This window comes from Thamnophis elegans, chromosome 17, assembly GCF_009769535.1.
Source record: "Thamnophis elegans isolate rThaEle1 chromosome 17, rThaEle1.pri, whole genome shotgun sequence".
Taxonomy (NCBI): Eukaryota; Metazoa; Chordata; class Lepidosauria; order Squamata; family Colubridae; genus Thamnophis; species Thamnophis elegans.
This window is the reverse complement of record NC_045557.1, coordinates 6552040-6565873: the sequence shown is the minus strand read 5'-3', so window position 1 is coordinate 6565873 and position 13834 is coordinate 6552040. Positions and strand designations below refer to the sequence as shown.

Below are 13834 nucleotides of genomic sequence, written 5' to 3'. Positions count from 1 at the left end.
TTATTACAGAATACGAATGGGCGATCTCTGTTTGGACAGAGAAGCCGCGGACTGGAAACAGGACTCAGGAGTCGGTTTGCAATCAAAACTCTCCAGTTGAAAAACAGCTCCACTTTCTCACTAAAATGAATTTATTCTCTTCTCTTCTGTACTATATTCTAATTCTATTTCTTATTCTATTCAATTCTACTATTCTAATTTTACTCTATTCCTTATTCTATTCTATTCCTTATTCTATTCTTCTATTTTATTCTATTCCTTATCTATTCCATTCTATTTCCTTATTCTATTCTATTCTTCTATTCCTTATGCTGTTCTATTCTTATTCCTATTCTATTCATTATTCTATTCTATTCTTCTATTTTATTCTATTCCTTATTCTATTCTACTATTCTATATTTTACTCTATTCCTTATTCTATTCTATTCCTTATTCTATTGTATTCCTTATTCTCTTCTATTCTATTCCTTATTATATTCTATTCTTCTATTGTATTCCTTATTCTCTTCTATTCTATTCCTTATTCTATTCTATTTTATTCTATTCCTTATTCTATTCCTTGTTCTAGTCCTTATTCTATTCTACTATTCTATATTCTACTGTAGTCCTTATTCCATTCTATTCCTTATTCTATTCCTTATTCCATTTTACTCCTTATTCTATTCCATTCTATTCCTTATTCTATTCCTTATTCCATTTTACTCCTTATTCTGTTCTATTCTATTCCTATTCTGTTCCTTATTCTATTCTATTCCTTATTCTATTCTATTCTTCTCTTCTATTCCTTATTCTGTTCTATTCTATTCCTTATTATATTATATTCTATTCTATTCCTTATTCTATTCCTTGTCCTAGTCCTTATTCTATTCTATTCCTATTCTATTCCTTATTCAATTCTATTCCTTATTCTAGTCCTTATTCTATTCTATTCTACTATTCTATATTTTACTCTATTCCTTATTCTATTCTAGTCCTTATTCTATTCTTCTATTCTATTCTAGTGCTTATTCCATTCTATTCCTTATTCTATTCCGTTCCTATTCTATTCCATTCTATTCCTTATTCTATTCCTTATTCCATTTTAGTCCTTATTCTGTTCTATTCTATTCCTATTCTATTCCTATTCTGTTCCTTATTCTATTCCTTATTCTATTCTATTCCATTCCATTCTACTCTACTCCATTCCATTCTTCTGAAAAAAGTGACTTACAACCATTACAGCATTCACATACATGATCGGAATTCATGTGTTTGGCAACTGACATATATGACGGTTGCAATATCGGGGGGGGAGGGAGGGTGTCACGTGGCCATCTGCAAACTTCCCAGGTGGCTTCTGCCAAGCGTCATCATCATCGGGAGGTGAGGAGTCGCTTAACAACTGTGTGATTTTAACAACGGCAGCGACCGGGCTTAACAGCTGCGGCCGAAAGGTCGTAAAACGGGGCGCAACTGGCTTATCAACTGCCTCACTTAGCAACAGAAATTTCAGAGTCAATTGTGGTTGTAAGTCGAGGACTACCTATATATACGTAATAGATTAAAAAGAGACAGGTGTCAATCAGGCTCAAGGTTCAGATTTGACAACAGCCCAGTGTAGAATTTAATATATTTGCAGGTGCAAAAAGGTAACAGTTGAAGGCAGGAGCCACAATCCGATTGGCTTGATTCGGAGATGGGTGTGTTTGTCTCGGTAGGCTGACTACAAAGCTCATGTTGCCCCACCCAGGGCTGGCTGGGAACGATGGGAACTCGAATTTTCAGTCCACCTGAGAAATTAAGCTTTCTTTCTCTGTCACACTCTCTTTCTCTCTCTCTTTCTTTTTTCTTTCTGTCACACGCTCTTTCTCTCTTTCTCCTTTTTCTCTCTCATGCACTTTTTTCTCTTTCTCTCTTTCTGTCACATACTCTCTTTCTTTCTTTCTCTCATGCACTCTTTCTTTTTTCTTCCTTCTTTCTCTTTCCTTTCTTTCTTTCTCTTGTCACACGCTTTCTCTCCTCTTTCTCTCTCTTTCTCTCATGCGCTCTTTCTCTTTTTCTGTCTTCCTTCTTTTCTCTCTCTCTCTGTCACACGCTCTCTCTTTCTCTTTCATGTTGTATTTCTTTCTTTCTGTCACACATCCTTTTTCTCCTCTTTCTCTCTCTCTTTCTCTTTCTCTCATGCGCTCTTTCTCTTTTTCTGTCTTCCTTCTTTTCTCTCTCTTTCTCTCTGCCACACGCTCTGTTTCTCTTTCATGTTGTATTTCTTCTTTCTTTCTTTCTTTCTGTCACACATCCTTTTTCTCCTCTTTCTCTCTCTCTCATCCGCTCTTTCTCTTTTTCTGTCTTCCTTCTTTTCTCTCTCTTTCTCTCTGCCACACGCTCTGTTTCTCTTTCATGTTGTATTTCTTCTTTCTTTCTCTGTCACACATCCTTTTTCTCCTCTTTCTCTCTCTCTTTCTCTCATGCGCTCTTTCTCTTTTTCTGTCTTCCTTTTTTCTCTCTCTCTTTCTGTCATACGCTCTCTCTTTCTCTTTCATGTTGTATTTCTTCTTTCTTTCTTTCTTTCTCTGTCACACATCCTTTCTCTCCTTTTTCTCTCATGCACTCTTTCCCTTTTCCTTTCTTCCTTCTTTTCTCTCTCTCTCTCTCTCTCTCTCTCTCTTTTTAAATTCCTTTTCCCGGGTTCTCCTTCTCTTCCTCTAGTCCCGATTGGGCGGCAGCCCCGCCTATCACCCGGCCTCTGGTCCCGCCTCTTCTCCATGTTCATCGACCATGCAGCCAACAGCGCCTGCTCTTCCTGAGTCTTGGTAAGCCGGGGGGAGAGGGCGCGGGGGAGGGTCTTCTCGCCCCCCTTTGCAAAATAGGGGAGGGGGGGGGAAGAGGCAGGCTACCAAGTCTGCAAAAAAAAAAACCCCACCAAAACCCCACCAAGGCCCATTGGGGTTTAAAGCTGGCTTAAACCAGGCTTGCTAGCTGTGCAAAGTGCAAAGTACCTTAAAGTGGGGGTCCTCCGAGATGCAAAAGGGCGCCCCCAAAGGGGGACTTTGGAACGTGGCCCCTGCCCCTTGCCTAATGCAAGGCTCCCCCCCTCCCAATTTGGGGGTCGTAAAGCAGGACCTTTTGCGGGCCCGTGCAACGCCCCCTCCCCTCTTTGCTGTTATGGTGGGGGGGTCGTCCGAGGAATCCCCCCCACCCCCCAAAAAAGCTTGCACCTTTTTCTCTTTGAAAAGAGGCTGCTGGGAGGGATGCAGTAGCAACGACCAACCGCCAGAGGGCCTATTCAACCTGAAGGGTGCAGTGACGCAAAGGAGCCGCTAGAGGGCGTCCCACTTGCTCTCCCGTTGGAATGTGGGGAGGGGGGGGCTTGTGGGCTCCTCCGCAGCCCCTCAACCCATTAAAGTCCAAGTGACTTAGAGATTTGGCTTCGCCCCCTCCTGTCCCAGAGTCCAGTTCTGCAAAAAGTTAACCTCCAAACCTGGTCCCTGCTTGGATGGGGCACCACCAGGAGATCCCATTTACACCTCTACTTACAACCACGCTCAAAATTCCCCAAGACGGTGGTTAGGTGAGCATGGCTCCCATTTGACGACCTCGCTTTGCCCCGGTGGCGGAGTGAACCCCAGCACCCGTTCCACGTTAGCGACACGGCCGTTAAGCGAGTCTGGCTTCCCCGTTTGACTTGGCTTGTTGGAAGGTCACCGAAGAGGATCCTGTGAGCCCCGGGATGCTGCGACCGTCATAAACCCGAGTCAGTTGCCAAGAGTCTCAATTTTGGTCATGTGTGACAAATGGCCATAAGTCACTTTTTCCCGGTGTAACTTTGGTCACTAAATGGACCATTGTAGACCGAGGGCTACCTGTGTAGAGAGCCGAGGACTAAGTACGGGCCTCTGTCGGCTAGCAGAGACAAGTACCCGAGAGCCGAGGTGGCGCAGTGGTTAGAGGGCGGTACTGCAGGCGACTTCTACTGCCTGCCGGCTGCCTGCAATTTGACAGTTCGATCCTGACTGGCTCAAGGTTGACTCAGCCTTCCGAGGTGGGTCAAATGATGACCCAGATTGTTGGGGGCTAAGAGGCTGACTCTGTAAACCGCTTAGAGAGGGCTGTAAAAGCACAGAGAAGCGGTATATAAGACTAAGTCCTATTGCTAACTCTGCCCACTGCCAAGAGTTCGAATCTCACCAGGTTCAAGGTTGATTCAGCCTTCCGTCCTCCTGATGTGGGTAAAATGAGGACCCAGATTGTTGGGGGCAAAAGGTTGACTCTGTAAACTGCTTAGAGAGGGCTATAAAAGCACCGTGAAGCGGTATATAAGTCTTAAGTGCTATTGCTATATCCAATTCTGCTCCTTTTAGGGTCCCAGAACGGACCGTGCGGTTAAACACCGGCGCCCCCATGCCACTTCTGGGCCTCGGCACCTACCGCCTTAAGGGGGATGAAGCCGTGCATGCCAGCCTGGATGCAGCTCTGGCGAATAGCTACCGCTTGGTGGATACGGCCGCCGTCTACGGCAATGAAGCCGTGCTCGGACGAGCCCTTAAGGATTTGCTACCTCGCCACGGTCTCGCCCGCGAGGACGTGTTTCTAACCAGCAAGCTGAGCCCGAGAGACCACGGAGAGGAATCTGCCTACGCGGCTTGCCTTCGTACCTTACAAGACCTAGATTGCGGTTACCTGGATCTCTACCTGATCCATTGGCCGGGGACTCAAGGCCGGCCTCAGGACGACGCCGGCAACCCGGAGCGTCGACTGCAAAGCTGGCGCGCCCTGGAGAGACTGCACGACGCCGGGAAGCTCCGAGCAATTGGCGTTTCCAACTACACCGTCCGGCACCTTCAGGAACTGCTGGCTAATTGCAGGGTGATGCCCGCCGTATTGCAAGTGGAATTCCACCCCGAACTTGGGCAGACGGAGCTGCTGGAATTCTGCACCCGGAACGACATCCATTTGCAAGCTTATTCCTCGCTGGGCACCGGTCCGTTGGTAGAGCATGCTGTAGTAAGGGCCGTCGCCCAGCGGCACGGTCGCACGCCTGCCCAGGTATTGCTCCGTTGGGCTCTGCACCAAGGTGTCAGTGTGATTCCCAAGTCGGCGTCTCCAGGCCGCGTGGCTGAAAACGGCCAGCTGTGGTCGTGGGACTTGAGCCAAGCCGACGTGGAAGAGCTACGCCGCCTGGATTGCGGGAAACGGTATTGCTGGGACCCCACCGGCGTGGTGTAAGAGCAGGCAAGTTTCTGACCGAGGCTTCCCGAGAGCATGAAGCAACTCCTTGTCCCGACAAAAACCCCTTTTATTAATTGACTGTGAATTCTGCTCATTCACATCCAGCAAAGTCTTTCAAAGGAGGATTTATGGTCACAGACCTCATCTGGCTTGGAGAGCTGCCAGGCCGATCTCTGCAAAAGTTGGCCAGGAGTCTTGGAGAGTCACAAACCAATTAAATGAACTAATGGTCTCCTGCAAACTCCACTCCCGTCGCTCCTCTTTTATTTCCCCTGGGAGGGGCCATTCATCGTCCACCTGTGGCCTTCCTCCCAAGTCAGGTTCTTTAGCTGTTCCCTTCGTGTCTGGCCACTCTGCGCATGCGACACTGGGAACAGGCTCCAGCTGTTCCTCTGCCTCACTGATGTCTGACTCCGAAGGCAGCTGATAACTGTCAGACGGCCCTGGCCCCCTCTCTGCCTCCGACACAGAGGCCTCATCAGAGCCTTCCCCAGAGTCCAGGACTGGCCCAGGTTCCTCCCCAACCCTCCTCACTCTCCGAATCAACTGCCAGCTCTACTTGCGGGCCCCATCAGGCACAGATTCCTCCAGCTGAAACCGGGATCCTTCCAACTCTTGAGAAGGTCATCCCCTTCGTGAAGTCGATTTCCTATTTCGACGCGCTTGTCGTCTTTGTGAGGTGCCAACGCCGGTTGCTAATTGTTGGTTTAGCGCCTTAACCCAACTGAGTCACTTATGGCTGACTCAACCCTAAATTATCCAGGAATGTCAGGCTATTTTAATCGCTCGTTGGGGTGTGTGTGTGTCTGTGTGAGATCTGAGCCTCTCACTCAGCTGCAAGGTCGCGGGGTGAAGAAACGGGTACCAGGCCAATGAGAAGCCAGAAAAAAACAACCTTTATATACAATTTCCCCCCTTTTAGGAATTAAGACAAATAAACGGCAACGATACAGAGAGTGAAGGCGAGAAGAAAATCCAGGGCTGTTTTTTTCTTCTTTTTTTGCTTTGTTAAAAAACGGGTGTTCGACTTGATTTTCTGGGAGAGGACGGGGACCCTGGAAAATTAGGGGTGTTGGATATTGGGGAAGGGGGAAAAAAAAAACCCAAATTTAATCAAGGGTTAAATGGGCAGAGGGTCAAAATCTGGACAGTGCCATAATGTCAGATCCGGAGTAAACATCTTTTAGGTGGCGTAAGAGAGTGGAAGTGTCGGGGAACAAACTCGGCCCCCGGAATGATTTTTGAGAGACCACGGAGGAAAAAGCGTACGGTGGAAACTCCACCAAGTTTCTCCTCTCCTCTCCACCCCACCCCACCCCCCCATCCCCGCAACAGGTAGCAGCAGCGCCCGGTTAAGAACCGGAAGGTCCATTTTCCGGGCAACTTCGGCGCCACCACGACCGCAGAGTGTCCTTCCAGCTGGGAGGGTGGTCCATGCGGGAACAGGTCCCGGCGCTTTTCGGGCGCGGAAGCTTCTGGAAAAAAAAGAGGGGAGAAAGGACGGGGTGACGCAACGGTGGATCGAGGCGCTATACCCGTGATGGCGTGCGTGCCATGCCAGCTGCTCTTCTGTTTCTTGCTGTGTGTCTTTGTGTGCATTAGAAACTCAAAAGACCAGCTGGCTGGTGCGCGCATGCTCTGGTATACGCAAAGACCAACTGGCTGGTCCGTATGTGCATACCGCAAACCCAGACACCAGGTGGCCACCGTGCGCATGCTCCAGTGTGCGCGAAGGCGAGCTGTAAAGGTAAGGATTGCTTGGCGTTTTGCAATCCCCTCCACACTGCACCAGCCTTATTACCTGGAGGGCGCCGTGAAATTCATCGCTCATCCTGCGTAATTCTCGGCCGTATCGCTGCGCGGCCCACAAGATGGGAGGGGCGGAGCGGGAGCGGGCCCGGAATGTCCCCACCTCATCGGAGGTCTCCGAATCGAGTTGGTCAGACCCAATGCGGCGTCTCAGTTCTAGAGAGCAAGAAATCTCAAGTTAAAGAAAGGAAAGGAAAAGCTTCCCCTCGCACATATCTCCTAGTCGTTCCTGACTCTAGGGGGCGGTGCTCATCTCCGTTTCAAAGCCGAAGAGCCAGCGCTGTCCGAAGACGTCTCCGTGGTCATGTGGCTGGCATGACTCAACGCCGAAGGCGCACGGAACGCTGTTATTACCTTCCCACCAAAGGTGGTTCCTATTTTTCTACTTGCATTTTTTACCTGCTTTCGAACTGCTAGGTTGGCAGAAGCTGAGACAAGAAACGGGGAGCTCACTCTGTTACGCGGCGCTGGGGATTCGAACCGCTGAACTGTCGACCTTTCTAATCGACAAGCTCAGCGTCTTAGCCCCTGAGCCACAGCGTCCCCAAAAGAAAGTACAACGTGCTAACATATTCAGAGAGAGGTCCTCGACTTAACGACCGCAGCGGAGGCCAGTAGTTCCGTTGCTAAGCAAGGCGGTTGTTAAACCATCACACCTGGTTTTGCAGCCGCCTTCTTTCTGTCGTCGTTAAGCGTACCACTGCAATTGTTCCGTGACTCAGAACAGGGGCTTCGCCCATCGGCCTTGTTGGAAATTGATCGTCAAATCGCGGGCTAAGTGCTTGGATTTTGATCACGTGACTGAGGGAATGCTGCCACAGTCGTCATTGTGAGGACCAGTCATAAGGTACCTCCCCCCCCCCCCCCAAAGCGCTGTTGTAATGTCAACAAAGGGAGAATATTTGTAGCTCGGGGTTGAAATGAGGGCTCCTCAGTTGCTCTCTGAGCTGGATTGTTTTCTTGCGGACGTCTCATGACCCAATTAGGTAACATCATCAGTGCTAGAAGGGGGAGAGAGCAAACCTCTCTTCCCTTCATTCAGCACTGATGAAGTTACCTTTCCCACCAAAATTAATTTAGCCTATTCTGTTCTCTATTCTAAATCTGTTCTATTCTATTCTGTATTCTATTAGCCTATTCTTATTCCTATCTTTTTCTTTTTCTATTTCTATTCTAACTTTATTCTCTCTTCTATTCTATTCCATTCTATTTTCTATTCTATATTCTCTTCTCCATTCTATTTTCTCTATTCTATTCTGTATTCTCTTCTCTCCTCTTTTCTATTCTCTATTCTATTCTTTTTTCTATTCTATTCATTCTATTTTCTATTCTGTTCATTTTCTATTTTCTATTCTATTCATACTATTTTCTGTTCTCTATGCCATTTTCTATTCTATTCTATTTTTCTATTCTATTTCTAGTTTATTTTCTATTTTCTATTCTATTCCATTTTCTATTCTATTCTATTTTCTTTTCTCTATTCTCTATTTCTATATTCTATTCTATTCTCTAGTCTATTTTCTATTCTCCATTCTATTCTATTTTCTATTCTGTTCTATTCTCTATTCTGTTATATTTTCTATTCTATTCATTCTATTTTCTTTGTATTTTCTATTCTCTATTCAATTTTTGATTCTATTCTCTATTCTATTTTCTATTCTATTCTATATTCTGTTCTATTTTCTATTCTATTTTCTATTCTATTCATTCTATTTTCTATTCTATTCCATTTTCTATTCTTCTCTACTCTCTATTCTCTATTCTTTCTATATTCTATTCTATTCTCTAGTCTATTTTCTATCCTCCATTCTATTCTATTTTCTATTCTGTTCTATTCTCTATTCTGTTATATTTTCTATTCTATTCATTCTATATTCTGTTCTATTTTCTATTCTATTTTCTATTCTATTCATTTTCTATTCTCTATTCTGTTCTATTTTCTATTCTATTCTTTTGATTGTTTAAGTTGGTAGTTCCTTGATTGTCCCACCAACATGACAACCCACTTGTATATAAAACCCCTCTCCCTTCCAGCACTGATGATGTTACCTAGTTCGGCCATGAAACATCTGCAAGAAAACCACCAAGCTCAGAGAGCACCGAGGAAGCCCTCCTTAGCCGTCACTAAATGAACAGTCGTAAGTCGAGGATAACTGGTCGAGGCCATCATATGAACCCTATGGCATGATATGACAGGGATTTCCTTTGATGGAGTCCAGAGGGTGTGGACTTAAGATCGCAGCTGAACAGGGTGAGGTCCCGGTGGTACGCTCAGCTGAACAAGAACAATTTTCACGTCACTTAAATGGGCTTTAAGCTCGTCGGAAGACGCGGCATATCAATTTTGACAGCAGCGACATTCAGTATGTTTAAAACCGCCTGGCTCAGATTTTGGATAAAACAACCTTCTTATAAAGAATGCAGCTTTTGGGGGGGGCACAGACAAGAAACCCCTCAATTCTTGTCCAGCAACCTTAAAATTAGCCCGAGCCAAAATTAAAGCAAGGATGCGGTGGCTAAGTGGCTAAGACACTAAGCTTGTCGATCAGAAAGGTTGGGAGTTTGGCGGTTCGAATCCCCAGCGTTGCGTAACGGAGCGAGCTCCCGTTGCTTGTCCCAGCTTCTGCCAACCTAGCAGTTCGAAAGCAGGTAAAAAATGCAAGTAGAAAAATAGGAACCACCTTTGGTGGGAAGGGAACAGTGTTCCGTGCGCCTTCGGCGTTGAGTCGTGCCGGCCACATGACCACGGAGACGTCTTCGGACAGCGCTGGCTCTTTGGCTTTGAAACGGAGATAAGCACCGCCCCCTAGAGTCAGGAACGAGTAGCACTTATGTGCGAGGGGAGCCTTTACCTTTAAAAATTAAAGCACAGATCACGCACAGTAACCAGCTCTTGACTTCTGGCTGTTCGTTCAGCAAACCGTTCAAAGTTACAACGCTGCTGAAAAAGCGATGGCCAGTCCTCGCCTTTACGACTTTCGCCTCATCTCCCTACGAAAACTCAAATGCCGGACAACTTGGCCTGCATTTACGACGGCTGCAACATTTGTGCGACCTTCTCACCCGGCTTTTGATGAGGAGGGGGGGGAGCTGGATTTGATTTACGGCCGCAAAGGATCGCTTAACGGCCAAGATTGTAAAACGGAGTGGGGAGGTGACACGCTGGCTCGCTTAATTGACTGCATCGCTTAGTGGCGGACGTTCCGATCCTAATTGGTCATAAGTCGAGAAGTGCTTGCATCTGAGCTCTTTTCAAACTCCCCTGCACTGCCCCTGCAGGGTTCGCGCCGTGTGCGAAGCGATCACACTGCGGTTTAATAGAGAGACCAGGATAAAGCAAACCAGGGTTTAAACAGGGTAGTTTTGTCACGTGGCTGGGTTAAAAAAAATCCACTTGAGAACTGAGAAGTTGGGGAAATAGTAAGCTGGGAGGAAGGCCTCCACCGTTTCCTCTCACCTGGGTTCTCATGGGACGGGCTGTTCAGGTCCTTGGCCCCGCCGACAGTCGGCTTCAGGTCCGTGGGATCCTTTTCATTGGTGGAGAAAGTTTCATCTTGAAATTCGGAAATATGGAACATGGTCAGGGGGCTGGCATCGCCCCTGCCTCTTGACCCCGTGTTTTCCAGAAGGCTAAGAGGTAGTAGTGGGCTGCCTGTGCGGGGAAGAGAGGGAGGGAAGGAAAGAAGAAGGGAAGGAAGGCAAATCGGAGAAGGGGAGGGAGGAAGGAAAAGGAGAGGAATAGGGAGGGGGGAAAGGAAAGTGAATTAGATGGGAAGAGGGGGAGGAGGGAGGAAAATTGGAGGAGGAGGAAAGAAAAGGAGAGAAATAGTGAGGAAAGGAAGAGAGAAGGGAAGGGAGAAGGAAAGAAAAGGAGAGAAATAGGGAAGGAAGGAAAATTGGAGAAGGAAGGGAGGAAAGAAAAGGATAGAAAGAGGGAGGGAGGGAAAGAAGAAAGGGAAGAGGGAGGGAAGGAAGGAAGGAAGGAAAATTGGAGAAGTAAGGGAGGAAAAAGGATAGAAAGAGGGAGGGAGGGAAAGAAGAAAAAGGGGGAGGGAAGGAAAATTGGGGAAGGGGAGGGAGGAAGGAAAAGGAGAGGAATAAGGAAGGGGGAAAGGAAAGTGAATTAGATGGGAAGGGCAGGAGGAGGGAGGGAGGAAAATTGGAGGAGGAGGAAAGAAAAGGAGAGGCATAGTGAGGAAAGGAAGGAAGAAGAGAAGGGAGAAGGAAAGAAAAGGAGAGAAATAGGGAGGGAGGGAAAGGGGAAGGAAGGAAGGAAGGAGAATTGGAGAAGGGAAGGGAGGAAGGAAAAGGAGAGGAATAGGGAGAGGGAAAGAAGGAAGGTGAATTAGAGGGGAAGGGAAGAAGGAGGAAGGGAGGAAAATTGGAGAAGGAAGGAGGGAGGAAAGAAAAGGAGAGAAATAGGGAAGAAAAGGAAGGTGGATTTGAGGAAAAGGGGAAAAAAGGGAAAGGGAAGGAAGATTGGAGAAAGGGAGAAAGAGGAGAGAAAAAAAGGAGGAAGGAAAAGGAGAGAAATTTATATTTCATATTTACATGTGTAGGTGTATAATAAATTAATTAAATATATCTATTATGCCACCGTCTCACTATCCAAACTGACTCCAGCGATCAAAAGCCAACTAAATTCCACCATTGAGCAATTTCAACCAAACTTGGTACACAGTTGACTTACTTTCTGGAGACAAATACTGTGGGAGTAAGACACCCCTAACACCCCGCGGTGTGTGTGTTCTGTTAAGATACAGCCTGTTGTGCCTTCAAATGGCTTCTACTGTGCTGCCATGGCTTCTACTGTACATCGCAGTGGAGTTGCCATGGTAACGGCTTCACGGTACTCCACAAGGGGGATCCCTCTGGTAAGGGGGGGGGGGGGGAAACATTAGAAATTATGTTTGGTCCGGACATTTTCACCCCCCACCCTTATAAATAAATACCCGGGCAATGCTGAGTTATCGGCTAGTAACTATCAAAATAAAACACACAAACACACTGCATGATACTTGGAATGCTGACACACACATCCTCCCCATTCTATACAATTGAACCGAAAGCCCCTGATATTGCATTCATACTACACTAATTCGGTAGAATACGTAACTTGTGTGAACCCAACTTCCGGGGGAAGAATGCTAGGATTTCAACCGAAAGGGGTGAGTTACACACCAGGAAATATTGTCCAGCTCAAAACTTCACAATTCTGACTCACAAGAGGAGTCAGCTCACGAATCACGTATATATATTATTACTCACTTCAACAAACAACTTGCAAAATAAATCAAAATTTCAAAAGCCTTTGGCTACCCGGAGGATTCCGGGCAAGCCCCCTACCGACCCCTTCGCTGGCACCCCGATTCCCTCCCTTGTCTCCTTTGCCCCATCTGCTCCGTTCCCTGCCATTCTTTTTAATCCAGTGGCAGGGAGTTCCGCAAGCACATCGGAAAAAAGCCTTTTTTCGCCCCCACCTTTCCTCTCCCCTGCAGAGCTGGGCAACCCCCTCCCTTCCATCCACCGCAGCTTAAGCCCCCCCCCCCCCGAGATTCGTGCTGCAAGATTGCAGATGGAAGCCCCCTCCCCATCCTCTTTTCTTTGCAAATCCCCAAGGCCATGTCTTATACACCCGCCGCTTTCCCTTCCTGCCCACCCACCCATATTTTCCAAATTGCAAAGAGGGGAGGGGGCTCATTGCCACCTGCAAAGCGCCCCCTCCCCATCCAGACCCCCACCCACCCAGTTTTTGCATTCTAGGGGATGCAAAGCTGTGTGTGTCCCCCTCCCCAGGGTTTCCTTCCCCCCCGGCCCAGATTGGGGAGGGGGGATGCCAATGTATGTGTCCCCCCTCCCCAGATTTCCCTCCCCTCCCTGCCCAGATTGGGGAGGGGGATGCCAATGTGTGTGCCCCCCTCCCCAGGTTTTCCTCCCCCCCTGCCCAGATTGGGGAGGGGGATGCCAATGTGTGTGCCCCCCCTCCCCAGATTTCCCTCCCCCCCTGCCCAGATTGGGGAGGGGGGATGCAAATGTGTGTCCCACTCCCCAGGTTTTCCTTCCCCCCTCTGCCCAGATTGGGGAGGGGGATGCCAATGTGTGTGTCCCCCCTCCCCAGGTTTTCCTCCCCCCCTGCCCAGATTGGGGAGGGGGATTCCAATGTGTGTGTCCCCTCCCCAGATTTTCCTCCCCCCCTGCCCAGATTGGGGAGGGGGATTCCAATGTGTGTGTCCCCTCCCCAGATTTTCCTCCCCTCCCTGCCCAGATTGGGGAGGGGGATGCAAATGTGTGTGCCCCCCTCCCCAGCTTTCCCCCCCCCGCCCAGATTGGGGAGGGGGATTGCAGCCCACCCACCCAGCATTAAATCCGGCTCCTCCTGCCTTAAACACCCCCACCCCCGGCCCCCTCCCCGGGGCTGCCCCGATGCGCTCACCTGCGGACGGAGAGCTGCCTTCTCTGCGCCCTTCCTCCTGTTTACCGCCAGCCGCCAGCCAGCCGCAGTCGCCAAGGCGATAAAGAACTGCCACCGGCAGGGGCCAATCGGGAGCCGCCACGTCAGAGGGAGGGGGGCGGAGAGGAGGGGGAGGCTCCTCCCTTTTGAGGGGGCTCGTCAACCCCCCCCCCGTCCTATTTCCCCAGGATTGATGGAAAAGCGAGGGAGGGGGGGGAGTTTTCATCCTTTCTTTTTTCTCCTCCTCTTATTTTATTTTCCCCTTCTATTTTTTTCCTCCCACTCCCGCCTCCTTCCTTTCTTTTTTTCCATTTTGCTTTTCTTTTCCCTTCTTTTTTTTCTCTGCCCTTTCCGCCTCCTTCCTTCTTT

General features: G+C 48.2%; 2 protein-coding genes across 2 annotated transcripts; one reads left to right on the top strand and one right to left on the bottom strand.

Moving 5' to 3' along the window:
• Positions 1 to 2718: 2718 nt before the first annotated feature.
• LOC116519939 (glyoxal reductase-like) lies at positions 2719 to 5291 on the top strand. Its single transcript, XM_032234051.1, has 2 exons — positions 2719 to 2789; positions 4338 to 5291. Exons 1-2 carry the CDS (start codon positions 2755 to 2757, stop codon positions 5200 to 5202), a joined length of 900 nt encoding a protein of 299 aa, XP_032089942.1. The 5' UTR covers positions 2719 to 2754; the 3' UTR covers positions 5203 to 5291.
• Positions 5292 to 6078: 787 nt separating this feature from the next.
• BAD (BCL2 associated agonist of cell death) lies at positions 6079 to 13552 on the bottom strand. The gene is made up of 4 exons (XM_032233765.1): positions 13448 to 13552; positions 10472 to 10666; positions 7007 to 7170; positions 6079 to 6680 (listed from the first exon to the last, which is right to left on the bottom strand). The coding sequence occupies exons 2-4, from the start codon at positions 10590 to 10592 to the stop codon at positions 6558 to 6560; spliced, it is 408 nt and encodes a 135-aa protein (XP_032089656.1). The 5' UTR covers positions 10593 to 10666; positions 13448 to 13552; the 3' UTR covers positions 6079 to 6557.
• Between the last annotated feature and the right edge of the window lie 282 nt (positions 13553 to 13834).